General features: G+C 32.9%; 1 protein-coding gene across 1 annotated transcript; it reads left to right on the top strand.

The window, feature by feature from the left end:
* Positions 1–910: 910 nt before the first annotated feature.
* On the top strand, positions 911–5,996 carry LOC114307577 (putative phospholipid-transporting ATPase 12). Its single transcript, XM_082877772.1, has 7 exons — positions 911–1,595; positions 1,827–1,964; positions 3,862–4,064; positions 4,221–4,298; positions 4,439–4,490; positions 4,621–4,700; positions 5,760–5,996. The coding sequence occupies exons 3-7, from the start codon at positions 4,050–4,052 to the stop codon at positions 5,841–5,843; spliced, it is 309 nt and encodes a 102-aa protein (XP_082733898.1). The 5' UTR covers positions 911–1,595; positions 1,827–1,964; positions 3,862–4,049; the 3' UTR covers positions 5,844–5,996.
* The last annotated feature ends 6,298 nt before the right edge of the window (positions 5,997–12,294 follow it).

Here is a 12,294-nt window from a genome sequence, read left to right as displayed (position 1 = left end):
GTGCATTCTTTTATTGTTATTTTCTTTGTTTTTATTTGTCTCACATGTTATGGATTCAAACTTTAAGAAGAATGAATATGTATTGCATATGGATTCCTTTTTGTAAATCTCTCACAATAATGGAATACAAATATAGAGATTTGATCACTTGAGTTAAGATTATTATCATTAATGGAATAATTAGACTTATCTTTATGTCAATTATTTGAGGGCATTACATGGCATTTCATATACATTCATCCTATGGCATTGTTAGACGTCATACATGTCATTAAGATTGTCTTTATTGGGTTTCATGCTCATCCTACATGAAAAATCATTTTCAAGTGAAATGGCGTGCCTCCACCAAGATGAAGACTTGGGAGGATCTTGGAGCTTAAGGCTCATTCTATTGTTTTGTTTATATATTAAAGCCAAGACACTACAAGAAATTAGAGATTTTACGACGTTTAATTAACGACGTTTTATGAAACGTCACTTTTTTAAATAATTAACGGCGTTTTTAAAACGTCGCTTTTGTTGTTAATCAAAACGGCCCCGTTTTATGAATAGAAGACGCTTGGAAGCGCCTCCAAATGACGAACCCTATTTTGTCTCTCCACACCTTTATTTTGAAAACCCACCCCCGTCAAGTTCGAAGTTATCACTCACTCAAATCTCTCACTCTCTTGCTCTCTCTCGATTCTTCTTCAGAGCGATTGCGATTTCTAAGTTTCTCAGACCCAACCTATCTGCAACCATATGGCTTCAATCTCGTAGTTTCTCAGAGCGATTGCAATTTCGAAGTTCAATTTTGAGCACCACCGTCTACAATCTCAGAAAAACCAATCGAATCCTTCAAAATCTGCTTCAGCTCCGTGATTTCGAAGTTCGATTTGGAACTCTTCATCTCTTCAATCAGAGGTTAGTGCTTTCGGTCCTTTATTTTACAATCTCAGAGCTCTACAATCTCAGAACTCTAGATTGTGCTTTCGATCCTTTGTTTGGTTGCTGAGAAAACTTCTCATTACCTCTGAAATAACATCATATATTTGAAAAAAATCTTAGTTGTTCTCTGCTTTTGACTTCTCACTTTCTTCCCATGCTTTGATTAGGGATAACCTTTTTTACCAGTTATGGACGAGTAAATTTATTCATTTTCTAAGTTTATTCAGCTCTAAACAGTGCAATTCTCATAGGCATTATGTAGTTCATAGGCATTCGTAAACAGTGCAATGCTTTGATCCAGGTATTCGTGAGTCTGTATTCTTTTGATTCGATTATGTCCTCTCTACATTTTCTCAATTCATTGCTCTTCTTTCTTCTCCTTTCTCACGTGTTCATAATTTTACTACTTTTCAACTCTTTTTTTTTTCTTTTTTGAGTTTCGGTTGAGAGTTTCTAGTTTTAATCTCGGTTCTCGAGAAAGAAGTGAAACTTTAATTGATTTTAATTGTATAGATCGATCGCAGAAAAACACTACACTTTCGGTGCAGAGTTGAGTCGGAAAAATGAAATACCTGCTTCAAGGTCAGGTGCTCATTCACTTCCTAAATCCAATAAGAATAATGTGCTCAGTACAAGCCACTCAAAGCATAATCAGATTGGTCAAACAGGTATACGTCAATTTTTGCTGGTCATACTAGACCGTTTGTTGAATCAAATTTGTTGCCCGCATCAGAAAAAAATGGATTTGTTCAAAGAATAATTAGATTGGCTAACCAGGTTATTATTGTAACAGTATTAATTTTTAAAGGCATTGAATCTGTAATAATTTGTTTAATGTTTATCTGTAATAAATGAAATTGATGTGTCTCTCTGTGATCTGTAACTTATTTTTTCTGCAGATATATATTGTTCAAAAGAGTGCAAGAATACAAGACCCCTTTAAAAATACTAAAAGTTCTTCAAATAAAGCAAAGGCTGGTTGTGATTCCTCATCTTTGTCTGCAAAATCACCACTTCAGCATCCTAGAAGGAATATGGTAAGACTCCAAAAGATCTTTTGACTATTGGCTTAGTGAAACATCGTCATAGAATTTATGGGTTTATGTGTGGCTAACCTTTATGCTATATAAGTTTCTTGCTTTAGTGTTTTGCTGTCATTTTGATTTTGGAAACAATCATCACACATTGGTCTTTGCTTTGAGCTTTTCTCAAGATGTTTAGTATATGAAACAAAGATCATATTGCCTTAGAAATGAAGCTTTCTGAACAAGGGATTGCCACTTTGTTGCCAATATCCCTAAAGTGAACAAGCAAAAATCAAATGATTTCACCTTTTTTTCTTTTTTTCTTTTTTTCTTGCCTTTTCTTGAGAATCAAACATAACTTAGTAGCAACAACCTTCTTTCACACCCCTCACAAAGAGAAAACCAAGTCACCTACCTTAATCATAAGTCATCATTGTCCCATTTCCTTTTGGCTACCACTAATAATCTTATGTACTAAGGACAGTGAATCCAGAGCTTGAAGACCCTAACATTGTTCTGTCATAATCCATATAAGCAAAAATCCTAATTTTCTGGGTTTCGAAAATAAACCTTAATTAAGTCAACTTTGTTCATAATTGGGTAAGGCAATCTGATGCTTTTATTTGTTGTATGATGATTATGATTTTTTGAGTATATATTAGTTACCATGTAATGGAAAGAAGTATGGGTAATAAAGAAAGTTCATGGTGATTTTTTGGTGTTTGTACTAAGGGCAGTGAAACCAGAACTTGAAGACCCTAACATTGTGCTGTTTTGAACTGCTTTACCTGATCAAATTTGACTGGAAGACATACTGTTGAAGTTGTATTAACAACTTTATAATTTGAGGATAAAAAAGTTAACTTCTCGAACAAATATGTGGCATTTTTTCTTTGCATCTTTTTTATTATCTCTATGTATGTATGTTGCTATGTACATATATGTATGCAGTTAGATATTGAGATTCCTTCTGAGAATTTACCTTCTTGCCCGTATGAATATGTATAAATGTTTATAATTTCAACTTTTTTTTTTTTTTTTTTTTGCTTTTCTAAAGGTACTCTTTGATTCTGAAACTGTGCGGTGGTTGAACCATGTGGTTGAAAAGATTTGGCCTGTTTGTATGGAGCCCATTGTTTCACAGAAAATTCTCCTCCCTAGCATACCTTGGTTCTTGGAGAAGTACAAACCATGGACTGTGGTACGAGTCTACCCTCCTAAATACGATTAATTGCTGTCCTTGTTCCATTTTTCTGGTTCAGCATCTGTATATGGGACGATCACCTCCTGTGTTCACAGAAATGAGGGTTCTTCATCAAACCACTGATGACGACCACTTGGTATGTAATACTGTCTTAGTCATGGTGGATTTATGTCAATAATGTATTACTTCTAGTCATAATCTGTTTCGTAGCCAGAATAATAGTTGAAATTCATTAAATGCAGGTTTTGGAGTTGGGAATGAATTTTCGGACTGCAGATGATATGAGTGCAATACTTGCTATGAAATTAAGTATGAATATTAGAGGTCCTCTTACATTTTTGTGTTGGGGTTTTCCTACAGCTACTCAAATCTACCTCCTCTGAATCATGTTCTAGATGGTGTACTGCTCAAAGATGCGATTCATTGAACATTAATACAATTTCTTATAGAGTTCTTTTAGATGTTTTACACTGAGTTTGGATCTTAGATTTGAGCAGGGATTTGTGGAAGTAAAGGAAAAGGGAATGGAAAAGTGATAAAATTAGCTTAGCTTTTTGTCACTCTTCCCTTGGAGCTTCTCAAAACTCATGTTTGAATATCAACAAAATTTCAACGAATTGATTTTCCAATAAAAAAATTTTTTTAAAAAAAGAAGCTACATGTTTTATAGAAACTGAGATTTTTATTTGGAATATGGAATTGCAGCCATCAATGAAGGTGTTTAATGACATGCTTCATGAGTTGGACATTGGGAGAAATAACCCAGATGGCGCAGACCAGGGTTTTATTGGAAGTTACTTTCCAGACTTGCTTGACCAGCCAATGTTCCACCCACCACTTAACGGGTACCAAGCTTGTTGGAACATACAGACTTCCTTTGGGATATCAAATGGATGCCTCCTACTATTGTGAGTAACACAATTTTCTTTCATTATTTCTGCTTTTGTATCTTCTCAACTCTTGTATAGGAAATCTAACTTCAAAGCTCTTCAACCTCTTTTTCCTTACTTTAGTAATTAGGCGGTGTGCCCTCACGTTATTGATGTTGTTTATTTCTTTTACAGGTTGCTTTTTTAGATATGTTTACCCTAATTACTTTGTATTCACCAATTATCCCCATTTCTCTTTATGTTTCAATTGAGGTAGGGATCACACTGTTACAGTATTTGACCTGCTCAAGGGTGGATCACAAATAGTTCCTTTATATTAATAGTGCCGTGAGAAAAAATTGGATGAGGTATGCATCGGTTTTGAACAAATAATTTTTTATTTCTGGAATCAGATTTGGGTTCTTACAGGGGACAAGATGGAAACAGCCATTAATATAGCTTATGGTTAGTATTTAAAAGAGTTTTGGCATCATTTATAAAAAAAAAAAATTCTTACTATAGATATGTTGTTTCCTTATTTATTTATTTATTAGTAACAACTTAAATCATATTTCTCTGTTTTTCTTTGACTCAGCATGCAAGTTGATTGATAATGACATGAAACAGTTTATTATCAGTTCAGAAACTGATGAAATTAGAGAAGTAGAAAGCAGAGTAAGGAGCTTTCTTGTCTGGTTTGATTTTTCATGTAAACAATTTTGCGATCACTTCCAGTTCTAACAGTGTTGATTCGAATGGCAAGATGTTTGGCCTTTGGGATGTCAGCACAACGGTCTTCAATTGTCTTGTAATAACTATTAATTTGCGGCTTCTTCTGATGTGCAACACGATTAAATACTCCTAATGTGAGTCATCTTCTTGTTTTAACCACTTACTGAATTAAATACTCTATGGCAGCAGAGCTAAAAAGCTTCTTTTTTTTTTTCCAATTACCTAGAGCTAATATACAACTTCAGCTTCTTATTGAATTATAGGTTGTGGATTCACTTAGTAGTCATCCCACTATTCGGCCAATGTCACATCCCAAGAGGTGAGTAATCATTTAATCAGTTTTTTTGACAAATATCATATCTTATTAATTACAATACTTGCTCTTATTAAATATAGGTTCACCTTTCAAAGAAAGAGAAGAAGAAGAATAAGAAGAAGAAGAAGAAGAACTAACAAAGTAATAGTACTAACATAAAGCATTAGTTTTTATAAGCACCTTTAATCTTTTAGCTCTGATTGCTAAAGCACCTTTAATCTTATAGCTTAGGATCTCTGTTAGGGTGAATAATAGTGATCTGTATTTTTATATGAATGAATTATTTTTTTATCCCTATGTAATACAACTGTCACCAACCTTCGTCCCCGTGGACCTAGGGTTAGGGTTTAAATATCTACATACATTCCCCAATTTCATATCACATGCTCTCTCCCCACCGACTCTCTTATCTCTATATCCATCTTCGCATCGAAACTATAAATCAATTTTTATTTACGTACGATTTTATCGATTCACTTTCCCCACCAAACAGTTCACCCTATAAATTGTTCAAATTTTTAAGGTTTTGAGGATGAGAAGGAGATCTCAATACCTTGATCTAGGGTTTTAGGGTTTCAATCCCCAAACCCAAGTTGAGATCATCAGAGTTGTGAATTGAGCTAGGGTTTAGATTTTCATAACCAATATAATTCACTCTATAAATAGTTGAATTTGGGGGTTTTCAGGATGAGAGCAATGCCTATGAAGACCCTGATCTAAGCTTGGAGTTTCCACTTCCAATCACAGTTTCCAGATCATCAACATTGTAAACCATACTGGGTTTATAGTAATTTCTCTTAATGACCAACTATTTGCTATGTATATTTTTGGTAGGGTTTGGACTTTGGAGCTGGAAATTGGCTTACAAGTTTGGGATTAAAGTTTTAATTTCTTTTCTTTTTTTTGGGGATATGTTTTTCAATCCCAATTGTAGGGAATCAATACTGTAAATGATACTGGGTTTATAGAAATTTACTTCACAAGATAGGGCTTTTAGCTTTTGATCGATTCTTCACAATCTGTATGCTCCATTCAGCTATTACTCTAATCTATGGTGCTCTGATAATGTTTCATATAGTTGGCGATTCTATTCTTTAAAACCTTTATCTAGAAAGGAAGCAATTGCTTGTTTGTTGTTTCTAAAATCAGCTTTTAAGAAGCGAGAAAACAAGTATGGAGGATGATGATGAGGTTAGTTTCCAACCTTCTACTACTCTGTTTTCTTCTTTTTTTCTCTGTTTTTTTAATTTTCAAAATGAAAATATTCCTCTTGCTATGAAGAATTTATTAATTTTTTTTTTTACAGTTTGGTATTTTGTGTGTGTGTGTGTGTGTGTTGTGTGTGTGCAGGGTGAAAATATTCCCACATGATTGTTTGTTAGGCTTACATTTGAATTCAATGTTTCATAATGTATTCTTGTGTCTTTGGGTTGAATTTTCACCATACGTTTTCTCCATGACCAAGCTAGACAATGTTGAAGTTAAAAACCCTGATATATGTCTACTGTTGATAATAAATATCTCAACTTGGCACATTTCCTATGTGCTTCATTTATTTTATTGAAGTCTGATGTTGCAACATTGGGTTTATGATGCTTGATCTTGTTCCTTGACCTTTTTTTGATGATACATCATAGATTGTGAATCCAGCTTTTATTAAAATTAATCTTGTGATGTACCAGCCTGCCAAGTCATCAGTCATCTAAAGATCTCCAAAACTGGAAACTGCTTTTACTCTGAGATGCTTTATTTCACAGTCATTTTTCTGTCATTTTTGTAACTATGCTCCTGTTATGTGTGATTTTATTTTACACTATCATTGCAGTTATCTTGTAACTCTTTTGTTGTACCGGGCAAGGCCTTGAAAATTTATAAACTTTAAGGCATTAACTTGTATTAGTTTAGATATTATTTTATTTCGATTATATCGTTTGATTTCATGTTGTAAACTCAATAACTATAATAAGCATGTGATAGAATCTTATAAGGACTTAAGTGACTGTTATGTATGAATGTCAAATAATTGCATTAAATGATAAGCTTCCGCATGTTTTAAGAATATTGTGATGGAATTGAATGTCTATGTAATTTGGGGTGTTACAAATATTCACACTATTATTAAATATTGTATTTGATATTCAAATTAATACAAATATTTGCTATATCATTGAACTAGCAACAAACCCGTGCTACGCATGTAATGATTTTTTTTTTAAATACAAAAAATTATAAAATTAAAATAATTCATTGTATTTATTTGAACTCTTAAAACAATCTATTAAAACAAAAATAGTTCAATAATTTCAACTAACTATTAAAATTTAATTGTTAAAAGTATGTCAAATTTCGTTAAGGACTATTATATTCTATATTGGTTAGGTGAATTGTTTATTAAGTATATTTCGTATATAAAGCCATCAACTGGGCTAGGGTCAAATTAAGCTGAACTATATAGAAAGATTATGTGTCAAGTAAAACCTAACACAACATCAAGATTATTATAACCATCCTAAACTCAACCCTAAAATGATTTCTAACTATTGAGAAGTACTTTGGCCCCTAAACTATAAAATTGTACAAATGAACCCTTAAACTATTGGCGTGTTTCACTTTAACCCCTTCTGTTAGGGGGTCCAACTGATATGTTTTTATAGTTTAGGGGATTCATTTGTATAGTTTTATAGTTTAGGGGCAAAGTGATACTTTCAATATATAGTTTAGAGGTCAATTTGTACACTTTTATAGTTTAGGGGGTCAAAGTGATGGTTCTCAATAGTTTAGGGGTCTTCATGCAAATAACCCTAATTGTAAATGCACCTAAAATGTAAAATTTGTGAAGAAAACTGGGGAAAAAAAAATCACTAAAAATGAAAAGGTAAAAATAAAAAAGACACATTTTCAGTAGTGTTTTGTTTTTAGTAATTTTTTTTTTCTTCTAAATATCTTAGTTTAGTGTATTTGACTGAAATATGAAAATAAAACAGAAAAAACATTTATTGAAGATTAAAAAAAAAATAAAAACAAAAACTAAAAAATAATTTTAAAAAAATTAAACCAAACAAATCTAATAAGTGTGTTTTTAATAAAAATAGTTAATTAAATTTTAATAATTTTTGTTACATATGTATTTACTATATAAGAATTTAAAATATAATTTTGAAAATCTTTCCATATGTTTTTTTCCTTAAATTATGTTATCATAATTGCGATACAATATTATTTGAAAATAATTTCTTTTATAATATTTGCAAATAATTCTCAATTTGAGGAAATCCTACACCTAAATCTTTCTATATTAATATAGAAATACAATTCTAAAAATCATTCCATATTAGTTTTTGGAAACAATATAATTAAAAAAAATGTAAAATTATTATTAATGAATATAATTAAAGGAAATTTGTACAGTTATCATTAATGGATTAGTTGACTTTTGTAGGTGTAGGGTTTCCTTTTCCAAACTGAGAATTATTTGCAAATAATACAAATGAATTATTTTCAAATAATATTGCATTGCAATAATGACAGTACATTTTAAGAAAAAAATTATAATAACAATTATCATATATAAAATAATTATATGTACATAAATTTAAGAGTTAATTATCAAAAAGTCCTGTCTACATATTTGGTGGTAGTTTAAGTCCTGTCAAAAAGTTTTTGAACCAATAAGTCTCATTTATAGGTAAAAAAACGTTTTGCCCTTTAATCCCAAAATTGAGAATGCTCTCAATTTCAAAACTGAGAATATTCTCAATTTTCAAAATAGAGAATGATTTCAGTATATAATTATCAAAACTAAGAAATTTTTGTTTGGTTTCTGAGAAAAGTATGGGATTGAAAAGAAAGATAATTTTGCGAACCTGACACATTAGATTGCTGAATTGAGTTTTTTTTCATGATTAAAATTGAGAATATTATAAACTGAGAATATTCTCAATTTCTTTAGCCTGAACCCACCCTCACCGACGAACCGGTGACCAGTCCCGACGGCGACCCGGGCGTACCCTTGAATGCACAGTTCGCATTCCACCAAAAATATAGTAATAAATATTGACCGAAGAGTCAAATGTTAAACAACAGTAGACTATAAAGAACATACAGAGCAAAGAGAGAGAAATTTACCAAAGAATCAACACATATACATACATAGATAGATACAGAGAGAGAAGGTTTTGTATTTTTTGAGAGAGCAAGAATCAGAAATCCCCATGGATTTCAAGATCTATGGTTGAATATTCAATTTACCAAAGAATTAACACATAGATACATAGATAGATAAAGAGAGAGAAAGTTTGTATTTTTAGAGAGAGAAAGCAAGAATCGGAAATCTCCATGTATTTCAAGATCTATGGTTGAATATTCAACTTTCTTGTAGGTTCAAGCAATGGAATTTACGGGTTCACCTCAAGATGCAATAACAATAACAATTCAACCCTTTAAAATTCATCTTCAGAGCTGCGATTGTTCTCATTCTCTTCCTAATCTCTCTGTGGTTCAACTCAAGACGCAAGCAATGGAATTTACGGGTTATTATCTTTTTACTGAAGTGTGAAGGAAGAGAGAGACTATCGAAAATCGATTCATTTGCTACAGCATTTGAATGGAATTATTACAGGCAAGAATTGGCCACAAACCTGGAATCACAACTAAATCAAACAAAATGAATTCACCACATCGTGGCTTACTTTGTGTTGCGATTGTAGAATCTAAATCTGGAGCTGACGACGCACTAGACGGAGGGGAAGTGATCGCAGGTGAGAGGAGAGGGACTGAGGCAGATGAGGCGGTGGTTGGAAGATGACCATTTGATTTCCAATTTCAGGTTTGGAAGGATAAATTGGTCTATTAAAAAGTAATGGGACTTGAAGGAGCAAATGATTTTATCTAGGACCTAATAGATTATAAGTTCACAAAATAGGACTTGTATGTAAATGCCCCTAAATTTAAACTTGACTTTATATAAATCTAATTTTGTACAATAATTACAAGACATAATGATATACGGAACGTTTAATTGTGAAAAATTTACAAATATATATATATATATATAAGAAAGTAAAAAGTAAAAACATTCATCTTGTTTGCACTTATTGTCCAAAATTATATTAGAAAGTAAAAAGTAAAAACATTTATCTCTTAATTTTTAATTTATTTAAAATAATTATGCCTTATAAAATACATGTTAAACCAAATACTTTGAGACAAATTCTTACAAAATATATATAACTGAATAAATCACATCGAATTTGGGCTATATTCAACACATGCAAAATTAAACTATTTAAATAAATATTTAGAAACTGTGTAATTCTAAATATAAAAAAGTTATTTCGACTTATTAATTTTGCACAATTTTGCTATACTTCAACTTAATCATGATTGCTTTTAAAATCTGCTAAAGTCATGTATAACTTTATAACGATTTTGATTTGGATTTGATCCATTTGATATTTTGGATCCGGGTTTTATTGTCATATATAGTTATCCATATCTTGTTTCCTCTTATATCTCTTTTAGTTTGGTTTTTGGGATGTGTTGATTATGTTTGGAACAGGTCGGTTGCTTGTTTTTCAAACTTTTATCGTCCAGAATTTTGTTCATTTGCTTGAGCAACGCTTCTTGAGCTTGAGCGGTCTTTGTGAACCTCCAGTACTTTTGTAACCATGCTCTGATACCATGTGAACAAAGAAGAGGAACTTTGTTTATTCAATACGATCCAAACCAAAGCAAAGAACAACTATATAATTGCATAGACGAAACCCTAATAACCTAGAAGACTAAATTACCCTTAATGGATAATATAAAATATAAATACAATACATAAATACAATACAATTCACACCCCCTCTCAAACTGAGGATGCGAGCGCAGAAAGCATCGAAAGTTTGCCAAGAAGAAAACGAAAACGAGCAACAGTGCGAGTCTTCATAAAAAAATCGGCCAACTGAAGAGAGGAGGGAACAAAGAAAGAGTAAGAGTGCCAGCCTGAAAATGCTATCTAACAAAATGACAATCTATTTCAACATGCTTAGTCCGCTCATGGAAGACTAAATTATGGGCAATCTGGACAGCACTTTGATTATCACAATACAATGGAGTAGAAGCAGAAAGAGAGACAGCCAGAAAGAAGCCATCGAAGCCAAACGATCTTGGAAGTAGCATGAGCCATGGCACGATATTCAGCCTCAGCAGTGGAACGAGCAACAACAGACTATTTTTTACTCTTCCAAGATATGAGAGAATCATCGAGAAAAACACAAAGACCATAAATGGATTGGCGATCAGAGACATCACTGGCCCAATCAGCATCAGTATAGGTACGAAAAGTCAAGTCCGAAGAGGCAGATAACAACAGACATTGCAACAAAGTGCCACGAAGATAGCGCAAAGTACGAAGTAAGGCAGCCCAGTGTGTGGAACGAGGAGCAAAAACAAACTGACTGAGAATGTGCACAGCATATGAGATATTTGGACAACTAACAGTGAGATAAACAAGGCACCCAACCAACTCACGATACAAAGTGGGATCCTCAAGAAGAACACCATCAAAAGCAGAAAACTTAGCATGCAACTCAATAGGAGTGTCGACAATTTTGTTATCAGTAAGATTGGCACGAGAAAGAATATCATGGACATATTTAGTCTGAGAGAGAAGATACCCAGTAGGAGAAGTAGCAACCTCAATATCAAGAAAATATCGAAAAGACCCCAAATCCTTCATCTCGAACTCCTGAAACAACTGATGCTTAACCTCCTCAATAGTACTAGAATCAGAGCCAGTAATGATCATATCATCCACATACAAGAGAAGAAGAACAAGGCCAACAGAGGTGCGCCGAACAAATAAAGCACAATCATGATGACTAGGGCTAAAACCAAGCAGAAGTGCAGCAGAGTGAAATCGCTCATACCAAGCACGAGGAGACTGTTTGAGACCATATAGAGCACGGCAAAGACGACAAACAACACCAGGAGGGTGAGAAAGACCCAATGGAGGACGCATATACACTTCTTCAGCAAGATGCCCATTCAGAAAGGCGTTTTTGACATCAAGTTGAAACAAAGGCCATTGATGGGCAGCGATAACAAAAATAAGGGTGCAAACAGTAGTCATCTTGGCAACGGTGGCAAAAGTCTCATCATAATCAATCCCATACTCCTGAAAAAAGCCCTGGGCAACCAAACAAGCTTTATACCGTTCCACAGAACCATCAAAAA

The sequence above is a fragment of the Camellia sinensis genome, chromosome 7 (genome assembly GCF_055761805.1).
Source record: "Camellia sinensis isolate YWXY chromosome 7, ASM5576180v1, whole genome shotgun sequence".
NCBI classification, from domain to species: Eukaryota; Viridiplantae; Streptophyta; class Magnoliopsida; order Ericales; family Theaceae; genus Camellia; species Camellia sinensis.
The sequence above is the reverse complement of the archived record's forward strand: the minus strand, read 5'-3'. Positions and strand labels throughout refer to the sequence as shown.

Excerpts from the sequence above, each read along its gene's own strand:
- LOC114307577 (XM_082877772.1), top strand. Across the intron at positions 4,299-4,438 it reads CTCTTTATGTTTCAATTGAG|ATTTGGGTTCTTACAGGGGA; the intron begins GTAGGGATCACA and ends TTCTGGAATCAG. Across the intron at positions 4,491-4,620 it reads AGCCATTAATATAGCTTATG|CATGCAAGTTGATTGATAAT; the intron begins GTTAGTATTTAA and ends TCTTTGACTCAG.